Source organism: Pygoscelis adeliae, unplaced genomic scaffold, assembly GCF_000699105.1.
Source record: "Pygoscelis adeliae isolate BGI_AS28 unplaced genomic scaffold, ASM69910v1 Scaffold156, whole genome shotgun sequence".
NCBI classification, from domain to species: Eukaryota; Metazoa; Chordata; class Aves; order Sphenisciformes; family Spheniscidae; genus Pygoscelis; species Pygoscelis adeliae.
The window spans coordinates 4,741,276-4,760,116 of NW_008825016.1; the positions used below are offsets into that span (position 1 = coordinate 4,741,276).

At 40.8% G+C, this 18,841-nt stretch overlaps 1 protein-coding gene across 1 annotated transcript in view; it reads left to right on the forward strand.

Annotated features, from left to right (window-relative positions):
* Positions 1-18,841, forward strand: part of GRTP1 (growth hormone regulated TBC protein 1) — a 42,929-nt gene that overhangs the window by 2,966 nt on the left and 21,122 nt on the right. The window contains exons 3-5 of the mRNA XM_009326306.1: positions 1,746-1,897; positions 8,819-8,977; positions 16,172-16,296. Of these exons, the coding sequence (XP_009324581.1) occupies positions 1,746-1,897; positions 8,819-8,977; positions 16,172-16,296 (436 nt within the window). The remainder of the gene's footprint in view (positions 1-1,745; positions 1,898-8,818; positions 8,978-16,171; positions 16,297-18,841) is intronic.

Here is an 18,841-nt window from a genome sequence, read left to right on the forward strand (position 1 = left end):
CCCCCCCCTGGGCCCGCCGGGGGGGGGGGGGGGGGGTGTCACGTTTCAGAATACTGCTTTTACAACTTTCCTGTGAATCTGCAGCACTCTGAGGGAGGGAGCGAGCCGGGAGCAGGAGCGGTGACTCCCAGCGCCTTGCAGGGAGTTGGGTTTTTTGGTAGTCCCTTACAATAGCCTTTTCCCCTTGCTGGTATCTTGCCGAGAAACACGAAGGGCGGGGGCAGAGAGGAGCCGGGCTGGAGGGTGAATTTGGCGCCGGTTAACCCGGGGAGAGCGAAATGTTCCTCCCGGAGCGCTGGGGTTTATGAAGGGGCAGCCGCAGGTAACGGCCGGAGGCCGGCGGGAGATGGCCGAGGGGGCTCCGGGGGGAGAGGCCTCCTCCCTGGGGGAAAGCCCCGGCACAGACCGGCAAACGATGCGGCTGTTCACGTAAGGGCACCTAGGAGTAATGGTAACCTTCACTGCCCGGAGGCAGGTTAGGGAAGGTAACTTCCTTAAAACCGTACTTCCTGACTCTTTATTTTCCCTTTCTACCTCAGGAATGGAGTTGAGCATGAAATTAATCTGTACTTGCTGCCTGGACAGTTGCAGTCATAAACACGAGATGTGTTTTCGTGGAGGTGTTAGGATTTTTTGAGCATTCTCACGTTCTGTGTCTTCAGAGAAACCTGTATCAGGGGGGTTTGGTGTTTTTTACACCTGTGTTTTTGTGTCAGATCTGAGTACATGAATACAAAGGTGACCCTTCTAAGTGTTGATTAGGTAATACCGATTTGAGGTCTGAATATTAAAATGTTCCTCTTCTGATTCATGCTTTACTACCCGTGATGATCCCGTGACCTGGAGTTTACCGAAGGCTGTGCTGGAGCCCCTCCGTGGGCAAACTCCTTCTCCATGAATGAAATAGGCAGTGTTTTTGGAAGTTAAGTCTTGATGTATGTCTTGCAAACTTTTCTGCGTGGACAGACTCCTCTGTCTGTTTCACTTCAACAAAGCCTGTGAGTGCTCTGTACTCGAGTGATAATCGCCAGGTATAAAGCATCCTGGGAAGTTGCCATAAATCTAGTTTAGCAAGGCAACTTGATGTATCAAGCTAGAACAGAATCAGACTTGCAATTCTGAAGCTCCATCAGTGCTGTGCTGCCTGAGATGATGTGATGTAACACTGAAAAATTGTTAAAGATAATAAAATAAGCATTTTTGATACTACATATGAAGAAGGTTGACACAAGGATTTGTGTGGTTTTTTCCAAACTGTACACTTTCATGAAGATAACTTCAGAAATGAGCCCTTCTAAAAATAATCTTTGTAACTTGTTCTTTTTGTTGTCATTTTTCTGTGCAGAACTGTGTGGAAGTGAGTCCAGGCCATATTTGAGCTGTTGTGCTATACCTTCATACATTTCAACTGTTTGTATTACGGAGAAAAATACCTCCCAGACTTCTGTGTGGTCATAATTTGGGTCAATTTTGCACACAACGGATCCTTTGCTCTAAAAACTCCTTACTTCTAAAAGTGGTGAAAACTGACTGAACAGTGCATATTTAAATTCATTTACTTAAACAGCTTTGATATGCTAAATGGAGTGTAACAGTTTGTAAAGTAGGTTTTTGCTGGGAAGAGGGAGTTTTGAGCTGCTTTTAGAAGTAGCAACTGGGAGTTATTTAAAGCATACTTGCATTTTTTTTTTTCCAGCTGTAGGTATGTAGAAACATTTGTACAAGAATTCTTTTTTATTTTGTAGGGTTGATCCGTATGGGTTTGAAAGGCCAGAAGACTTCGATTATGCATCCTATGAAGCATTCTTTTCCAGATATCTAGTGGTACTCACTAGAAGAGCAATAAAATGGTCCAAGCTCCTAAAGGGGAATAACAGTATACAGAAGAGTTTAAAAGGTGAGCTGTATGTCTATTTATAGGCAAAAGTGCATTATGTTGGAACCAATATAAATCATATTAAATTAGTTTGAATTTTTGAATGTTAAATACTATTTTTGTCTTCAAACTACTGTTTTAGTATAAACAGTAATAATACATAAGCAAGTATGCTGTTGTTAGGGGGATAGTTGATTTGATTTAAAGCTTGCGAAGGAGTAATCCTTCTTTGGCATATGCTATAATATCTTATTGTATCTGTAACCTAGAGATTGTGGCCACTGGCACCTCAAGATGCAGTTTTACGGCTGTTTGTTGTATCACATGCTGCTCTGTGCTCTCCTTAAAAAGACATGAGATTATGTAGAAGACGCTGTCTTGAACCCCAGGGATCAGGATGTTAGTGCTCTCAGTTGTTGACTCTTTGACATTTTTTTACATCGCAGAGATTTTCTAGCTTTCCTTATCCTCCTTTTATAAAATGACGTTCACCTCGCAGCTAAAATGGTGTGTACTAAGAACTGATGCTAAATGCCTTACGAAGTGAAGAAAGTAAAATTAATGCAGGAGCTAATGCAGCATTGGATAAAATGCTGATGGAACTGTTAATGGCCACTTCAAAAAGCAAGAAAACCTCTAGTAATGTTTTATCTTGCAAGAGAGACAGGGAGAAATAAATGGAGGGAGTCAGAAGGTAGCAGGGAATCCTGTGAAACTAAAGGGTGGGGGGTTTTCCTCCCACTCTTTCTCTGGGTTATTTTTTCGTGTAAGCATCTACATTTTCCTCTTTGCTCTTAATGATGCTATTCAGCTTGCTTTCTCTTGGGAGTTTTTTGGAGTTGGGTAGAGTTCTCAATCAACATGTTAAAGAAAAAAAAGTCAGTAAAACCAAGCAGAAGTGAGTAAAACCAAGCAAAAGTTAATCAGGCACTGACTGTAACATAGCTGAATGTTCAGAGCTGTGCTTCAGGTGCAGACTTTGACTGCTAATTCTAGTGGTTTTGTTGTTTTGGGGTCGGGGTGTTTTTTTTTTTTTTTTTTCTTGGCACCAAGAATGGGATGATAACTAGTGAGACATTTTAAGTACAACAGTGTATTTGGTGTACGGATGTCTGTTTTAAGGCTGAGGAATCACAGAAAATGTAGGTTTGAGCCATAGCTGCTAGATCATATGCTGCTAACCAGAAATTAGCTACTTCTACTCTCTTCTTTTTCTTCCAAATGTAAAGAAGCTTTTGTCTAGGGTGTCAAGTTTGAATATAGTGATAACTGTGCGGTGTTTTGAATTAGTGAGGATTTTGAGATTCTGCAGAATTTAGTCTTCTAGTTGTTGTGGAAAAATAATCTCAGGTTTTGATTCGTCTCCTTCTTCTCTTAAAATGTGTGGACTGTGACAGTGGCAGCTTTTAGCAATTTCTGTGAGTTTGTTACATTTCTCTTCCCTTGTGTTCCCTGTTCCAGCATTGTAGACACAGAATTCTACTGTGATACAAACAGTGTGAATGCCTTTGGTCTTATTTCAGAGCCAAAACTCTGGCCGAATCTCTCAACTTGTCCAGCAGGCTTCGGTATTGATGGTCATGCTGCCCCACTAGACACATAATGGCAGTAACCATTAACGTGGTTTTAGTTGTCTCTAACAGGCTACTGTTTGTGAAAAATGGGATACCATAAATCCACTGAGTGGACACAGGCAATGGTTCTTGACCGTAGCAAGCCCTTGTGGGCTGGTGCATTACCTTTGACATTACTAACTTTTGCTAAAGGTACTTGGATTTGTAGACTATGTATTCTCATGTATATATGTAATTCTAAGGAGAGTGACTGGAATAAATAATGTTGAGGAAATGTAATCTGAGTGTAAATTCAAAGTTGTTACAATAAGCCTCCCTCATTATCCTCAACTGATACCTCAGAAGAAGAGAGCAACAGGTTAACCTGTACAATTACTGATTTTTAAACACTTCCCTTCTTATATCAGTATTAAGACTGAAGTCTGTGGCATATGCACTTAGAATTATGTAAGCAGTTGTTTAGGTGTGTGCTTTATCCTGCAAGATGATCCTGCAGTGATTTCCTTGCAGGCAGGCAGAGAGCAGAAGGTCTGCCTGGTGATGCACTGAATTTCCCACCTCTAGGACCTCGCTTCATTGCTCTGAAGCTTTGCTTAGGGGCTGCTGGTTCTGAATAACTTCCCCTCTGCTGCAGGTCGGCCATAAGCTAGAACTGAGAAGAATATTTAATTTGCTGCTTCCCCCCCGAACGCAATAGCTGTATCTGCAAACCCGTATCCTTATTTTGAGTTCTACTGGGGCCTTTTCAAAATGTATCCTGCTGTGAGTAGATGAGAAAGGCATTGTACGTGTGGTATCTCAGTAGCTCCGCACCCGGTTGTCTTTATACATAGAGAAGCTCATAATTCCTGTCCGGGTGAACAGGAAGAAGTGATGACTTGTGGTAATTTTCCAGTTTGGAAATGTGGCATGTTCACATGCTACTGTGTTTGCCTCACATCCAGGGTGGTATGTATGTATATAATTCTGCTCTACTGTAAAGAAAAATAATTAGACTACACTTTAACAACGGTAATTAAGCAGTGTATCCTGTTGCTCTGGATTACAGCCTTCCGGCAGGCCAGGTCATGGGAATTTTGGCTGACGGTTCCTTTTGCTCATTCTCCAGTCTCTTCCTTTTTGTTATTTTCTGGTATTTTCTTTCACCCTCTACCCTTGTTATCTTCACTGTCTCCGCTGCACATGTGAATGAATTTTCAGTCAGTGTTCAGTCACTTGCCTCCTCTCTCTCTCAACCACTACTGAGATCCTCTTAATTTTTTATTTCTCCGTTCAGCTGTGTGCTGGTTTTGGCTGGGGTAGAGTTAATTTTCTTCACAGTAGCTAGTATGGGGCTATGTTTTGGATTTGTGCTGGAACCAGTGTTGATAACACAGGGATGTTTTCCTTACTGCTGAGCAGGGCTTACACAGAGTCAAGGCCTTTTCTGCTCCCCACCCCACCCCACCACCGAGTAGGCTGGGGGTGCACAAGGAGTTGGGAGGGGACACAGCCGGGACAGCTGACCCCAGCTGACCAAAGGGATATTCCACACCATATGATGTCATGCTCAGCATATAAAGCTGGGGGAAGAAGAAGGAAGGGGGGGGGGCATTCAGAGTGATGGCGTTTGTCTTCCCAAGTAACCGTTACACATGATGGAGCCCTGCTGTCCTGGAGGTGGCTGAACACCTGCCTGCCGATGGGAAGCAGTGAGTGAATTCCTGGTTTTGCTTTGCTTGTGTGCGTGGCTTTGGCTTTACCTATTAAACCGCCTTTGTCTCAATCAACAAGTTTTCTCATTTTTACTCTTCCGACTCTCTCCCCCATCCCACCAGGGGTGGAGTGAGTGAGCAGCTGTGTGGTGCTGAGTTGCCGGCTGGGGTTAAACCACGACAAGCTGCTATCTTTATGGGACCAAAAGGCAGGTTTCCGCTCTGGCTTGTTTACAGGCAGGCAACAAACTGCCTGACATAATTGCCCACAGTAGCTTAATTCTGACCAAAAGCGTACCATGTAAAAGAATTTGGCTGTAAGTGGATTAGTCAAAACTGACCAGTAGCAGAAGGTGCTTTCTAGTCTTTGAGGCCAATACAGTGAAAGGTGAAAGTAATGGTACTAAACAGTGGTTATAACAAGAGCACTTCTGTTCCAGCCCAGGGGTTGGAGGAAGGAAGGAACATCTTATGTTTCATGATTGACTGTAACTCGAACATTTACAGCACAGAACTGCTTTGTTTCTTCTATGATGTATTCATAAAATAAAACTTTCAATTCCTTGTTGTATGCTGTTTTCAGCTCTTTTGTAGACTTTTTCCTCTAGGGTCCAAGTTAGTTTCCTCAGCATTCAACAGTAATTGTTAGTAACTGAGAAAGTAACTGAAAAGTGCAGATGCTTCTCAAAATCACACTCTGCTAATATTTTAGATGAGATATTTTTTGTTTTTAAATGGGGTTTTCCTACATAAATGTAGTCTATGGTGTAGAGTGAAACAATGGGGGGGGGGGAGGTAAGTACAACTTTATCTAGAAGCAAAAACCTCCAAAATTCTCGTACTCTACCATTAAACAAGGACAGGCAGGTTTAAAGTGATTTACTTATTTTTAAATCTTGTTACTATAAGTAGTGCACAGTATTGGAAAATGTTATTTTCTGCATATTTTTCTCTTGAAGTTACTTTGGGTATTTATCAGCACTTCTAGACTGCTACCCTATCATGTAGCTGTTTTTTCTTGTAACAAGAAAAACATATTAGTAAGTGTGACTCTAAACCTGCAGAAACTGGCACTGGGTGTCAGAGGTAATGGAATTAAGACTAATTTTTTTTGCTTAAAAATTGACGTTTCATATTTTGTTTATGAACAGAGGCAAAAATTTCACATAAAGATATTTCTTTACTATGCATGTTTTAAAGCTTAGGCTGTGTCGTGTACACTGTGGTTGTCCTGGGAGTGATTCTGCACGTGGATACTCAGGGCTTGGTGGTATTTAGCAGTGTTACTTTTGAGATCAAGCCCCTGGTTTACAACTGGAGTCAGATGTGTGATTGGAGACACATGCACAATGCGGCTTCATCTGTGAAAGCTTCTTCAGTGTTACAGTGGGAGGATACTCTGCAGTGTGGGCTGTTGTTGTGGGCTTTTTAGTTCCTGAGGATAATGTGGAAGAGGGCCAACAGAAAACAAAATAAATACCTATTTGTATAAACCAATATAATTTAATGTGTAGAATATGACATATATAAATAATACGTATATATAAAAAACCATATTAAATTGCAACTATCCTTATTTTCAAAACTACTTTGCTGCTTCTGTATGCCAGTTTGCAGACCCTGGCAAGTATGATAATGGTGTGAGGAAGAAAAGCACCATGTAAAGGGCTTTTCTATTCCTCAAGGAGTGGGGGAGCTGGGGTAGGTAGTCACTTGGGGCGATACAAGCCTCTGGCTGTCTATTACCATGAGAACGATGTCACTGAGGAATGAGTGTATGGTGTGCTGCAGGGCTGCTTTCCCCTTGTGCCAGTGTCAAAGGCTTATCGCTGCTTCTCTTGAATTTAATGTGTGTTGCTGGATGTGGATGTTGGCTATGCTTTCAGAATTGACAGTTGTTCCAGAAAAAAATACCACTGGAATTATATGTTAGAATATGATAATACAGTAATTTAGCCAGTAAGTTTGCTTCTGGAGACAATCGCAGACTCATCCGAATGTCTCTTCTTGTTGACCTAAGTGGGACTGGTTCCTCATATTCATTCCTGCATTTGCTATGTCCATCTATAGGATTTCTTGAGCATTAGAGTTCAAAGTCTTCTAAAAAAGATGAAGCGGGGATTATTAAACAACCATAGAAACAAGTAAATTATTTCCAGTCTGTCTAAAAGAAGGTTGTAGTTGAAGTTACTTTACAACTAGAACAGTAGAGACTGTAACCCATAGTATAAATCCTCATCGAAAAGCTAAACAAAAACACCTGGTCTTCAGGGTAGGAAGTTTATTGTTAAGGAACATTTATTGTTAAGTTTATTGTTAAGGAACATTTATTGTTAAGTTTATTGTTAAGGAACATTTATTGCAAATGTTGAGGGTAGGAATGTTTCTGTGAGAGAAAGTACCAGATTTTAGGTGGGTGAAATGCCTGTTAGAGATGCACGGATCTCTCTGTTGACACTGGGAAAACAGCTTTGGCTCCTAAAGGATAGGCAGCTGCAATTAGGTGGAATGTATTTAGAAGGTGGCTGGCCGAGTTGTTGTAAAACCTTGTTTCACTCTGCTGTTTTTAAGGCCTTTCATTCAGGCAACATTTTTCTTGAGTTACAGATCTTTGTGATTGGATAAAACCAGATCAGGTAATGATCAGGTAATGTGTGTGTGTGTGGGCAGAATAAAAATCCCCACTCTCATTTGAGTCCCATAGAATTTAGGGAGGAGAAGCTGATACTCTAGTTGATACAGTCTCATTCATTTAGTAAGAAATGTCTGGTTCCTTTGTCAGTTTCTTCTCCCTGGAAAAAGCAGAAGGATCTCAAATATTTGGCTGTCTTTTTGGATCAGAAGGGGTAATGCTGATTTAGGATTATGTACCAATGAGCAGCATTGGCTCCTTATTAATATTTTTCATACCATTCCCAGGAGGAAGCTGCTTTGGCTGTCATTAGCCTGATGCTTCTTCCTGCAGTCTTGCCTCCTAGTTATTTGCACTGAATCATCTGCTTAAAAAAAAAACCCCAAAGCACGCCCTGATGATGAATATGATGCAGGAGATAAGAGCTACTTTAGATTTGAAAAGACTTCCCCGGTTATTCTAGGAAAAATCATCTGCTGCTTGCTCACTTCTCCAGTTCTTCCAGAGGCTCATTTAGACAGTAGCTACATATTTCATATTTCTCAGCGTTTGCTATGATTTCAGTGGTTAGGTGCTAAGCTGAAATCCTCGGGTTATGTTAACATAGCCATTTATGCTAGAGCATAACCAAGCAAACGGAAAGGGTTATCATGTCATTGGTAATGTAGGGAAGGAAGCTCATCTGAATGAAAAAGGACAAAGATTAAGGGGAAACTTTGTTGTTCATGTCTCCATTCAGAAAGGCGGGAAGAAGAGGAAACGATTCAAAATCCTAATGGGGGAACAGAGGAGGGAGGAAGGCTTTGGTCTGGAGATCTGTGTGGGGAGTCTGAGTGGCAAGAACATAGGAGTGAATTTAAAATATACTGTGTAGCTGAGAAGGAAATGCTTATCCTAAATGGTAGCATTGGAGAGAAAATAGTCTCTAGTCAAGAGTTTTCCTGTGACTTCTGAACTTTCTGTTGCTCATTTCCAAAAGAAAAGTACAGCTGGATTTTTTTATTTATTTAAAAAACAAAACACCAAACTTCTTGTTTTGCAGTGAAGAGATATATCAGGAAAGGCATCCCCAATGAACACCGTGCATTGATCTGGATGATTGTGAGTGGGGCCCAAACCAACATGGAACAAAACCCTGGATATTACCACAGACTGCTTGAAGGAGAGAAGAATGACAAGCTGGTTGAAGCAATCAAAACAGGTTATTGCCTTGATAGCACTGTTTATCCATCCTATGTCCTTAACTTGATCTCTAATGTTTATGTCATGGAAAACTTACATTTCTGTAGTAGTGGTTTAAGTGCTGAATTAACATGTAAATTAGAATAGTATAAGTTCTTTAACAGCACAGATCTTCCCAGGTTCATCATGTGGTCAAAAGCATTAAGGAAGATTAGAAATTATTTGGGAAGGAACAGAGAACAAACTAGAAAACATTATGTTGTCTCCTAAGTGACTGAAGAGTTACAACTTTGTAACCTGCCCTTGGGTCTGTTTCTGCTTACTTCTGTCCCAGTAGGGCACTGGAAGAGCAGCAGGGATGGTTGAAGATGTGGTACAGTGTTCGTATGAGGCAGGTGAAGTATGCTAGGATTTCAGCTTGAGGAAAAAGACTGCTGAGAAAAAGCTGCTGATAAAGCTATATGAATTATAAATGGTGTAGAGAGGGTGGGTGGGGAGCAATTGTTATTTGTTTCTTGTAACATAAGAACCAAGGACACTGAATAAAATTTGCTGCAGGTTTAGAAGAGCACATCACTGAATTGTGGCACTTGTTACTGGAGGGTGCTGCTGAGGCTAGAAGTACGAACTGGTTTAAAAAGGAATTTGACAAACTGAGGGGTGGGGAAATCCACCTGATGCATGAAATCCTAAACACTAAATGTAAATCCCTGAAAGAAGGGAAGTGTAGGAGGAGAAATACCCTTCCTCTACTAATCCAGTTTCATATGTGCTATCTGTGAACATTGATCAGTGGCCGATATTGGTGACAGGGTATTAGGGCAACCAGACCTCTGACTGGCCCACTGGGTGTTTAAAAGAGGCAGTAGGGGAGGACAAGCAAGTAGAAGTTTGATGTAACTGGTATTTGTCCTGAAACTTTTCAACCTGCGGCTCCACTGCAGCAGAGCTTTTGTAAACAAGCTGATACTGGCTGAATTGCCCAATTAATGAGTCAAGAGGTTGGGCTGTACTCTGGACAAGCACAATGCTGAGGTGGTTTTGTTAGAATGGCAGGTGTAGTTGTCATCTTTTTCCTCTTGAAAAAGCCAGGTAGTTGAAGTTGAGGCTTTATGGATGTTTATTCGAGTTGGATAACCATCTGAACGCTTCTTGGTTTATGCTGAGTTTCTCCTCCGCCTCTCCCCGCAACAGCAGCAGCAGCACTGTGGACTTTTGGGACTACACGCCTTAGTAAGGCATTTTGGAGCATAAACTTCCATGTTCCTACGAATATGAAGACTAGCCAGAAATCTTCAGGCTCATATCCTGCTCAGGACTAGAAACGGTAGAGCTCTAACTGTGAATACAGAGGGAGCTACTAAGATGACTTTCCAAAGCCAGCCTTGGTAAGGGCCTGGAGAAGGATCAAACTGTATTCAGTTGGGGTACAATTGCTGTAAAAGGGAGTTGCAAACAATTTCTTTTCCAGTACTAGACAATGACATGAAGGGTCATATCATGACAGTAGGTGGCTTTTCATACAGGTTATACCATGAAATAAAAATATTTCTGTGGGGGAGGGAAAATAATGGAAGACGATAAAAATCTATTTGTGAATTATGGAGGAAATAAAGTTTTGGAAGAGCTATTGCATCGGTTGGAAAACTGCAGAAGAGAAAACTAACAAGGAGCAAGTGAGAGAAGGGATAAAAAAAAAAAAAAGGGTTGGAGGGTTTTATTGGAGGAAAAAAAAATAAAAAGAGGACCGCGGCCTCCAGAGTGATAGATTTCCCTTCAGGATGGAAGAAACAATGTGAAGTACGAGGGACCGAAGGAGCAAAGTACTTAAGGTGAATGGAAACTTTGTGTTTAATAAACTTAGTGCTCCTGTTGATAGTGCAAATTTTATAGCGGGCTTTAGCTGAGGACTGCTTCAGTGTGAGTTGTTGTTTGACATTCAGTTTGTTTCTGCCTGTGTTGCTGTCCCATCACTGTAGCTGTTTTTAACAATAGACTAAGATGTGGAACCTTGCTGCTGTTCACTTTTCATGTCTGCAGTTTCCAAATTTTTCAGGCAATTGTGCTGTGTTTAGTCCTGCAGTCTAGCTGTAAAGTTATAGCCCAGGACAATGCTGCAGTTTAAAAACAAGAGAACAGCAACCACGCTTTTTTTTTTTTTCTTTTCAGGGGGAGGGGCAGGAGGACAAGGCCAACCAAAGACTTTATTTCAAATTCAATTTAAAATATGTGTAAAAGCCAATATGTCCTGTTTCTTTTGCATGGCCAGAAGCTCCAAACAATTTTCACGTATGTTTGGAACTTATTTTCAATATGGGAATGTCTTTAATGGGATATAATCAGGTTAAAAAGTGCAGGGAGACTGTATAGAGAAATGGTCTAATCTTTAAAGAAAAATCTGATTAATAACAGCAGTAAAAGTCTTTCAGCTAAATAAATCTAAACTGCCCTTTTACCATTTTTGCCCTTTAACTTGCTGATTCTTAACTGATGGGCTTTATTGCTGACTTTGTTTTATATGATATTTGCTGTTTGAAGATACTTTTTTAAAGAGAAATGTAGGAGAGAGCAGGCTTCTTACTCTAAACATAAAAATAAGAGCTTAAAGAACGCAGGTCTCTAAATTTTGATGGAAACTTTCATGGCTTAGTTTACGTACGCATTTAGAAGGGCATGCATTCCTACTGAGCTTTGTTGTTCATGCCCTATTATAGTAAAGTTTAGTAGGACAAACGATGTTGGCAGGATAAAATGTGTCTGTCCTCCTAATGCAAAGGCTACGTGCTGGTTACAGAAAGGCTGGGGTCTAAGTTGATGTAGCTTCCTAGCAGTAAGCCCCCCTTAGGCCAGGCCATTGAATTTCGGAGTAAGTGTGTCTGTGTCTGCAAGTCCTCTCGCATGCAGCCAATATCCACGTTTCCACTCTTGCGTTTCATGAGGAGGAGTTGTAGGTGCTGTGAAAGCCAGGGTCTGGTATTTATCAGTCAGACCCCTGAGCCTGTGCTGCACTGCGTGACTGCTGGCATCAGGATCTGACTGCGTGGATTGGATAGTAGTTGCAGGATCTTAGTTTAGTTTATGATGGGTTCAGAAAAGTAATTCAAACAACAGCCATTGCCACTTCACTGGAGACAGTGAATATTCTACTATCAAAGCACTAATAAGCTGAATGGGGTTAAACTATTAGTGAAGGTTGGGAATTTTCACGTGCGTTTAGGGCATTTAACCGTGCAAGAGCAAGGGGAACAGCAGTGTCAGCTCTTCTGGCTCTCTGTAAGAGAAGCCATATCAGGTCATATCCAAATGGCTACCTCATCTGGCCTTCTGTCTACCGGAACAGCTAAAGGAAGAACTGGAGGAGTAAAGTGTGTAGTGATACCTCCTCAGAATGTTTTTCCTAGTCTCCAGTTATCTGTGGTTTGGGGAGTTCCTGAGTCATATGCCACATGTTTGTAGTTAATAACACTGGATGGGGAAAAAATTCACAAGAAAACTCTGGTTGCTCCTTTTTCACGTCATTTACCTTGCTCATGATTTTGCAGATTTGTGCTGTCTTGCTCATAAACATCTCCCTCCAAACTAAGGAGCTCTAATCCGCCTTGTTTTATACTATGTATGGTAGCCATTTCATACCTGTGATGATCTTTGTTGCCATTCTCTTCTGCAGTTCTTCTCCAATTCTGATGTCACCTTTTGGAGATGAAGGGGACTAGAATTTATGTGGGTGCTTCTCAGATTTATACAGTGGCATTATTGTTCTTTCGTAGGAAACCCTAACCCTGTTTGCTTTCTTGATTGCTGCAAGCAAGAACTGTTACTTGGTGCTGGTAGTGGAGAGTGTCAGGCTCAGTTTCTCTGGTTTTAGTTGCTAGCAAACTTGACCTTAACTTAAAAAAAACAAAACAAAAAAAACCCCCAAACCTCCAAAATAATTTCTCGTTCCAGGTATTGCAGGGAAAAAGCTTGAAGATGAGTCCTAAATATCCAGTTATAACAAATTTAAAATACCCTTTAAGTATATTATTTTTTACAAGTTGTAACTGATAACCTAACCTCATTATTCTGGAGGTTTGCAGTGGAGTTCTTGAATGCTTGTAGTTGGTTGGCAGTTGAGGTGAATTTTTGTCTGTTCTTTACTAAGTTAAAAAAAAAAAAAAATGACCTGACTGAAAGCTGTTCAGATCAGATGCAAGTTACAGATGTAGCAGTAGCCAAGAAGTGACTGTAAGTGGAGTAGAGGATGTTAGTTATAAAAGTACTTGTGTAACTTACTGGGCACTGTGTCTGGGAGTGGGAAGCACCTGGATATGAAGGGAAGGTAAGAACAGAAAGGATGAGATAGCAAGATGAAGGTTGACTTGTAGGTGCCTGACTTTTGAAGTACCCTAAATGTGAAAAGCACAAGACTGGTACAAAAGTATTTGTTTTCTTGACTGCACTTTTAAATCTCTTTGCTCCAGAAATAGCATCAACAATTGTGATTCCAGGTACCAAAATAGATGTCTGTTTTATAAACTGAGGCTAATGTGGCTTTCTGCCTATGTTTGTATTACTGAATGGGAGGTAGAAATACTGCAGACCCATGAAAGGGAAGAACCAAGCCAGTGGTCTTCTCATGGTTGCTGCACAGAGATAAATCAACAGGAAAGGAAAGCTGTTGGTTTTGTTTCACAGCAGCATAATACTGCCACCTCACAGCACTGAAAGATCATCTAAAAAAATGCTATTGGGATTTAATCTGAGTTTACTGCAAAGGAGTAGCTAGTCTTTTCTTTGTGGCCTTCTTCCTGGTCCCATGCTCCTATACCTAGTTTGGTTATAGCCAGCAGATCTGCACACAGCCACAAGATGGTAGTAGTTTTGGGGTTTATCTAGCAGTATAAAGTTCTATGTTCATTTCCCTGCTTGAAAACAATTCTGATGTTTTTTTTCCCCAAACTGGACTAGTTTCAGGCTGTGTTTCTTTGGACACTAATGACTACCAAGAATGAAGTAGGTTAATGGATAGCAGGTCAGAGGGTGGGCTTCATGGAGTGGGAGAAGGAGGTGTTCGGACGTCTCCTCTGGGACAGGTGTAGTGAAGTGCGGGTAAGTGCTCAAGCCAAATGAACAGCTCTCGCCTGCTCCTGCCATTTGCCTCAAGTCATCTCTGGCAGTCTTCTTGTAGTACGGTAAAACATACCAGTTTGTGTGCGCTTGGGGAGCGGGTTGACTTCCCTCACCTTGCAGTCAGAGCAGCCTCAGAGCTGGAGGAAGAGGGAGAGCATGCGAATGGAGCAGAAAGGGGAGGATGGAGAGGAAGCGGGACCCCCTGCTCTTGGTGCGCTCAAGATAATAATCTGGCACAAGGAGTCCTGTGAAACCATACCCCATATCTTCTATTAAGGGTAAAGACTTCTAGCTCTTGTATCTTGTTTTTGTCCCAGTCCCCTCTCCCCAAGCTAAAATGCTGTTAGTAAATATAAAGAAAAGTTTTAAATCCTTCATAAAATTAGGGAAGACTTCCCCCAGTCCTTGCGGGGAAAACATGCTCTGCAATCAGAAAGCAAAGTGGAGCTGATTCTCTCAACTGCAGGCCTTCCTCAGGTTGTGAAATTAAAGGTGAGTTCAGTTTGAGTAGTCTCTGCTCTGTATGCAATGGACTTTTCGTACTCCCCCCTCACCCTTGTTCTGCAGAGCTGAGGGGAAGAGCCATAACTGAAATGTCAGCATTAATCTTTTCTGTAACATCCAGCATATACTTTAATAAACAAAAAATTTCGATTATGCAAATACTATGCTGCTCTTCCTACCAAGAAGAAACAAAACAAGTTTGTTTATTCTATGACTGGCTGTTGCTCAAGTCCTTTTAAAAATTGTCTTTTTCCTTGTTTCTTTTTCTTTTCAGTCATATGGGAGGTGAAGTGAAATATTTCTCCGCCTTCCCATTTCTGTAAACGATTTGTTCAAAAGGAAGAAATAGTGATTAGTGCGATAACTTTTTAATGCTCGTGACTTCCATTGCACTACTCGTGATTTTGGGGAGCTTTCTTCCTTTGGTTGCTTACAGCTCAACTTTGTGTCAAAGCTGTAACAGACTTCTTCCTTTATGCAGGAAAAGGCTGATAAGAAGTGATAACTCTTAGGACATAGATATCTGTACAGTAGTGCTGTTACTGAATTTTTATTTTTATTTTATAACTTTAACCCAATTTTTTGTTGTTGTTAAATATAACCAAAACAACTATTCATATTTTATTACTAAGTCTTGTGTTTTGAAAAATCTTCAAAGTTACTTTTGAATAGGATTTTTCTCCCCAACTTAAATGTCTAAAAATCAAATGCACAAGTCTGGATTAGTGACCTTGGGTTTCCTCTATAAAGAGTGAAGCAGGCCAAAAATTAACTCTGCCTGTTGCTTTCCAACAACTAAAAGGAGTTTTGGGTGACTAGCTCAAACTTGTGTGTCTAAATTTTAGACCTTTGTAAGGAGAGATGAGTCGTACTATTCATGTTTGGTCTGGAAGAAATGAATGTTTTGAAGTGTCAGTAATTGCATAGTCCTTACTTGGTTTAGGATTGAGCTTGAAGCATGTGGGATGTGCTCTGCTGCTTGGATATCAAAAATGACTCTCCTTCTCGGTGATCTTGCACCAATGAAGAAGCAACTTTTCTCACGGTCACATCACGGAGAAACTTAAAAAAACTTTAAAAAGGTGGTTTTAAGTGGAAGTCACCAGCTGCAGAAACAGGACTTTTTTTTTTCTTAGCCTTTTGGGACTGTTCGGTAGAAGTTCACTGAATAAGTCAATTGGAAGTTCATCTGATTTGTTATGAGAATATGCTTTCCTAGAGGCGCAGCTCATTTCATGCCACTTGGCTAAATTTGTTATGTGTTGTTTCTGTCAGTCTAAATGTCTGGTTCACTTTCATTTAAGCCTTTGGAGTCAGACATTGAGAGAGTCCAGTCTGCTGGAGAATTTCTTTAGTCCTGCTTGAAATTGATTTATGTACGCTAATAGGATTAACCTTTCTAGGAATAGATTATCCTTGAATGCAGATGGTCTTTTAGCCAAAATGGAGGTAAAGCTGTTTCTTAAAATTCATCCACCAAAACTACAGTTTAGTGAACCATAGTGAAGTTTCAGTTGTACTTCAGAAGAGCTGTAAAAGTTTGTTTGGAATGTGAAGGAGGGAATGGCTGTTAATTTTGGTCTTTCTTCCTTTTGTCTAGACATGAACAGAACATTTCCAGATAATGTAAAATTCCGCAAAACTGCTGATCCCTGTTTGCAGCATACACTCTACAACGTATTGGTAGCATATGGGCATCATAATAAAGCAGTAGGATATTGTCAGGTATGTAATCACTGTGTGTGTTTTTTTTTTTAACAATGCTGCATTTCACCAATGGTAATTGTTCTTGCCCATTTGAATGTGTGTTTTTAGAAGCAGATCCACAAACTATTTCTGTTTTTAAAATGGCCCGCGGGGGGGGAAATGAATCTCTTCAGGCGAGTTCAAATGTCCTTGTGAGTTTCTCTGTGGCCTTTTTTGTAGCTAGCTTGATCATGTTTGGTTCAATTTGTTAGTTGCAAAATAAATGTCTTATCACACATGGTTGTATCAAGATTAGTTGCTTCAGAGAGGAAGAGAAAGCGAGCTTGCCTTTCCTTCTTCCTCCCTCCTGCCATCTTTCCCAAAACAGTCCTTGGTATGTACAAGGCATCATGAGATCTCAATTTCCTTTGTTTTCACTGTCACGTTTTTCAAAATACAGGAAGACCAGCATTCATGCGACATAACGTAGTTGGGGGGGAGGTAGCATTTATTTGGTGCCATCTCCCAATATAGACAGGCAAATAAGAAGAAAACTTGTTTGAAATTCAACCTGATATTGCTTAGAAGGCAGCTCCTGTCGCCACTGCCAAGTACTGTAAAGTTTCCTGTGGGACACAAAGAAGATAAAAGTTGATTCATGAGAGTCAAGAAAAAAGCGGCCATCTTTAAGGATCGGAAAGAAGCAGGAACTGTCATGAGCAAAATGTGTTTTCAGTTCACTTAAGTCCTCTCCTCTCTCCTCCCCTTCCTCACCAAGGAGATGTATGCTAACCTATACCTCATGTTAGTTGAGAAAGTTAGTACAGTAAAAACAACTGTTCCAAAGTTAAAAGAATAGGAATTGTATTTATTGAAATCTGGTGAGGAGAAGACTTGGAGAGACTTAAACCTAGACTGAAGTCACTAAAAAAAATTCTCTTTGTGTATCCCAACCAGTTTTAATACATAAATTATTTGAAGAATGGGAGTAAAAGAGGAATGGTTTTTATTGTTTTCCGTATTATGTATTTATTAAAATACAATTTTAATATTTTGAGAATAACAGACGGGGTAGAATTATGAATACTCTCTTTTGCTCCTATATAGAGGTAGTTATACACACAAATACACACAGCTTGTAAACCATGCTAGCTTCTACCCCAAATATATGTCCAACTGTTACTAAAAAGTTTTGGTACATTAACTGTTTAATCTTCGCATTTTAACTTGGCATTATGAACACTGGAGATGAAAGAAGATGACTTAAAAAGCCTTATGTGATTTCTTTCCACCTCTGGTCTCCTCACAGGATGAATGTTATCTTTTCTGGCTAAATAATTAGAACATAAACCAAAGGTCGACATCAGCTTTCCAAGGCATGTTGTAAATAAAGCAAAGTTTCAGGAAATCATCTTTTCTGCTAGTGAAGCAGCAGACTTTATCAAGATAGATATAGTGGTACCCACTGCATGATAAGAGAGACCCTGTAAACACTAGAAAACTCAGAGTGGAAAAATGGAATTTTTTTTTTTCAAGTGTTTTGCAGAGCTTTTACTGACTGAAGGCTCTTCAGGGGACATTTTCATAATGCTAGTGCATTTGTGGTACTTACTGGCATTTAAGTCTCCCATCTGGGAGTGTATTAGGCTTTGCATTGTCATGCTGTGACAATGGTACGGTGTTGCCTACCCTGGTATAACCAGCAAAATTCAGTGTCCTGTGAACATACACTCCAGAGTAGTTTTCTGTGCATGCCATGTTAAAAGCCAAACAGTCTCTTGTCACCATAGATGCAATTACTAAGCTAACTGTCAGCATGGAAGCAAATAGTTGCCTTCCTAACTAGAAGGTCAAGCACTGTGTAAGGCCGTGCAAGGTCTATCCAAGCCATTTGTGTAACAACTGCTGTAGTGACTCAAAGCTTGACAATGAAACATGGGAGAAGATGCACTGTCCTAATACTTCCATGTTCTGGGAGTGTTGCACGGCCTTCTGAGGCAGGACAGGTGAGTCAATTCTGTTGAATGCAAGAAATGAGATCTCAGTTCAGAGAGGAAGTTGTAGCTTCCAGAAGCTGTGAGGGGCATTCTTTTTGGTAGCTGTCGTCTGGCTCACAGCCATAATTAGCAGCACTGCAGGATACCCAGAGACAGTGGTGCTGCCTGCGATGATAGACATGCTGGAAAAGTCCAGCTTGGAGGGAGAGAGGACAGGAAGAAGGCCAAAGAAAGGGATGAAACCAAAGAAGGCAATGTAATCAACACCAGCCTTCATAGCCTGTAAATATTTAAAGATAATTTTCTGTTAGCTTAGGAAGACTTGGGGGGGGGGGGGGGGGCGGCCACCTCAGAGGCAGCTTTTGTATATTGTCGTACTGATGTGCTGTCTATGTTATTACAGTTGTCAGCTTGTTTGTGATGGAAAAGACTTACTTAAAAAATGCTTAAGAAAGTGGACTACTGTGCATGTAAATCAGTAATATTGCCATAACTTAGCAGTGTTATGGTGGATACAAGAAAAAAGTGCCTGAGACAGAGGCAATGTGTTTACAGGGAATACCAATTTGTGACTCGTGTGTTCTGTA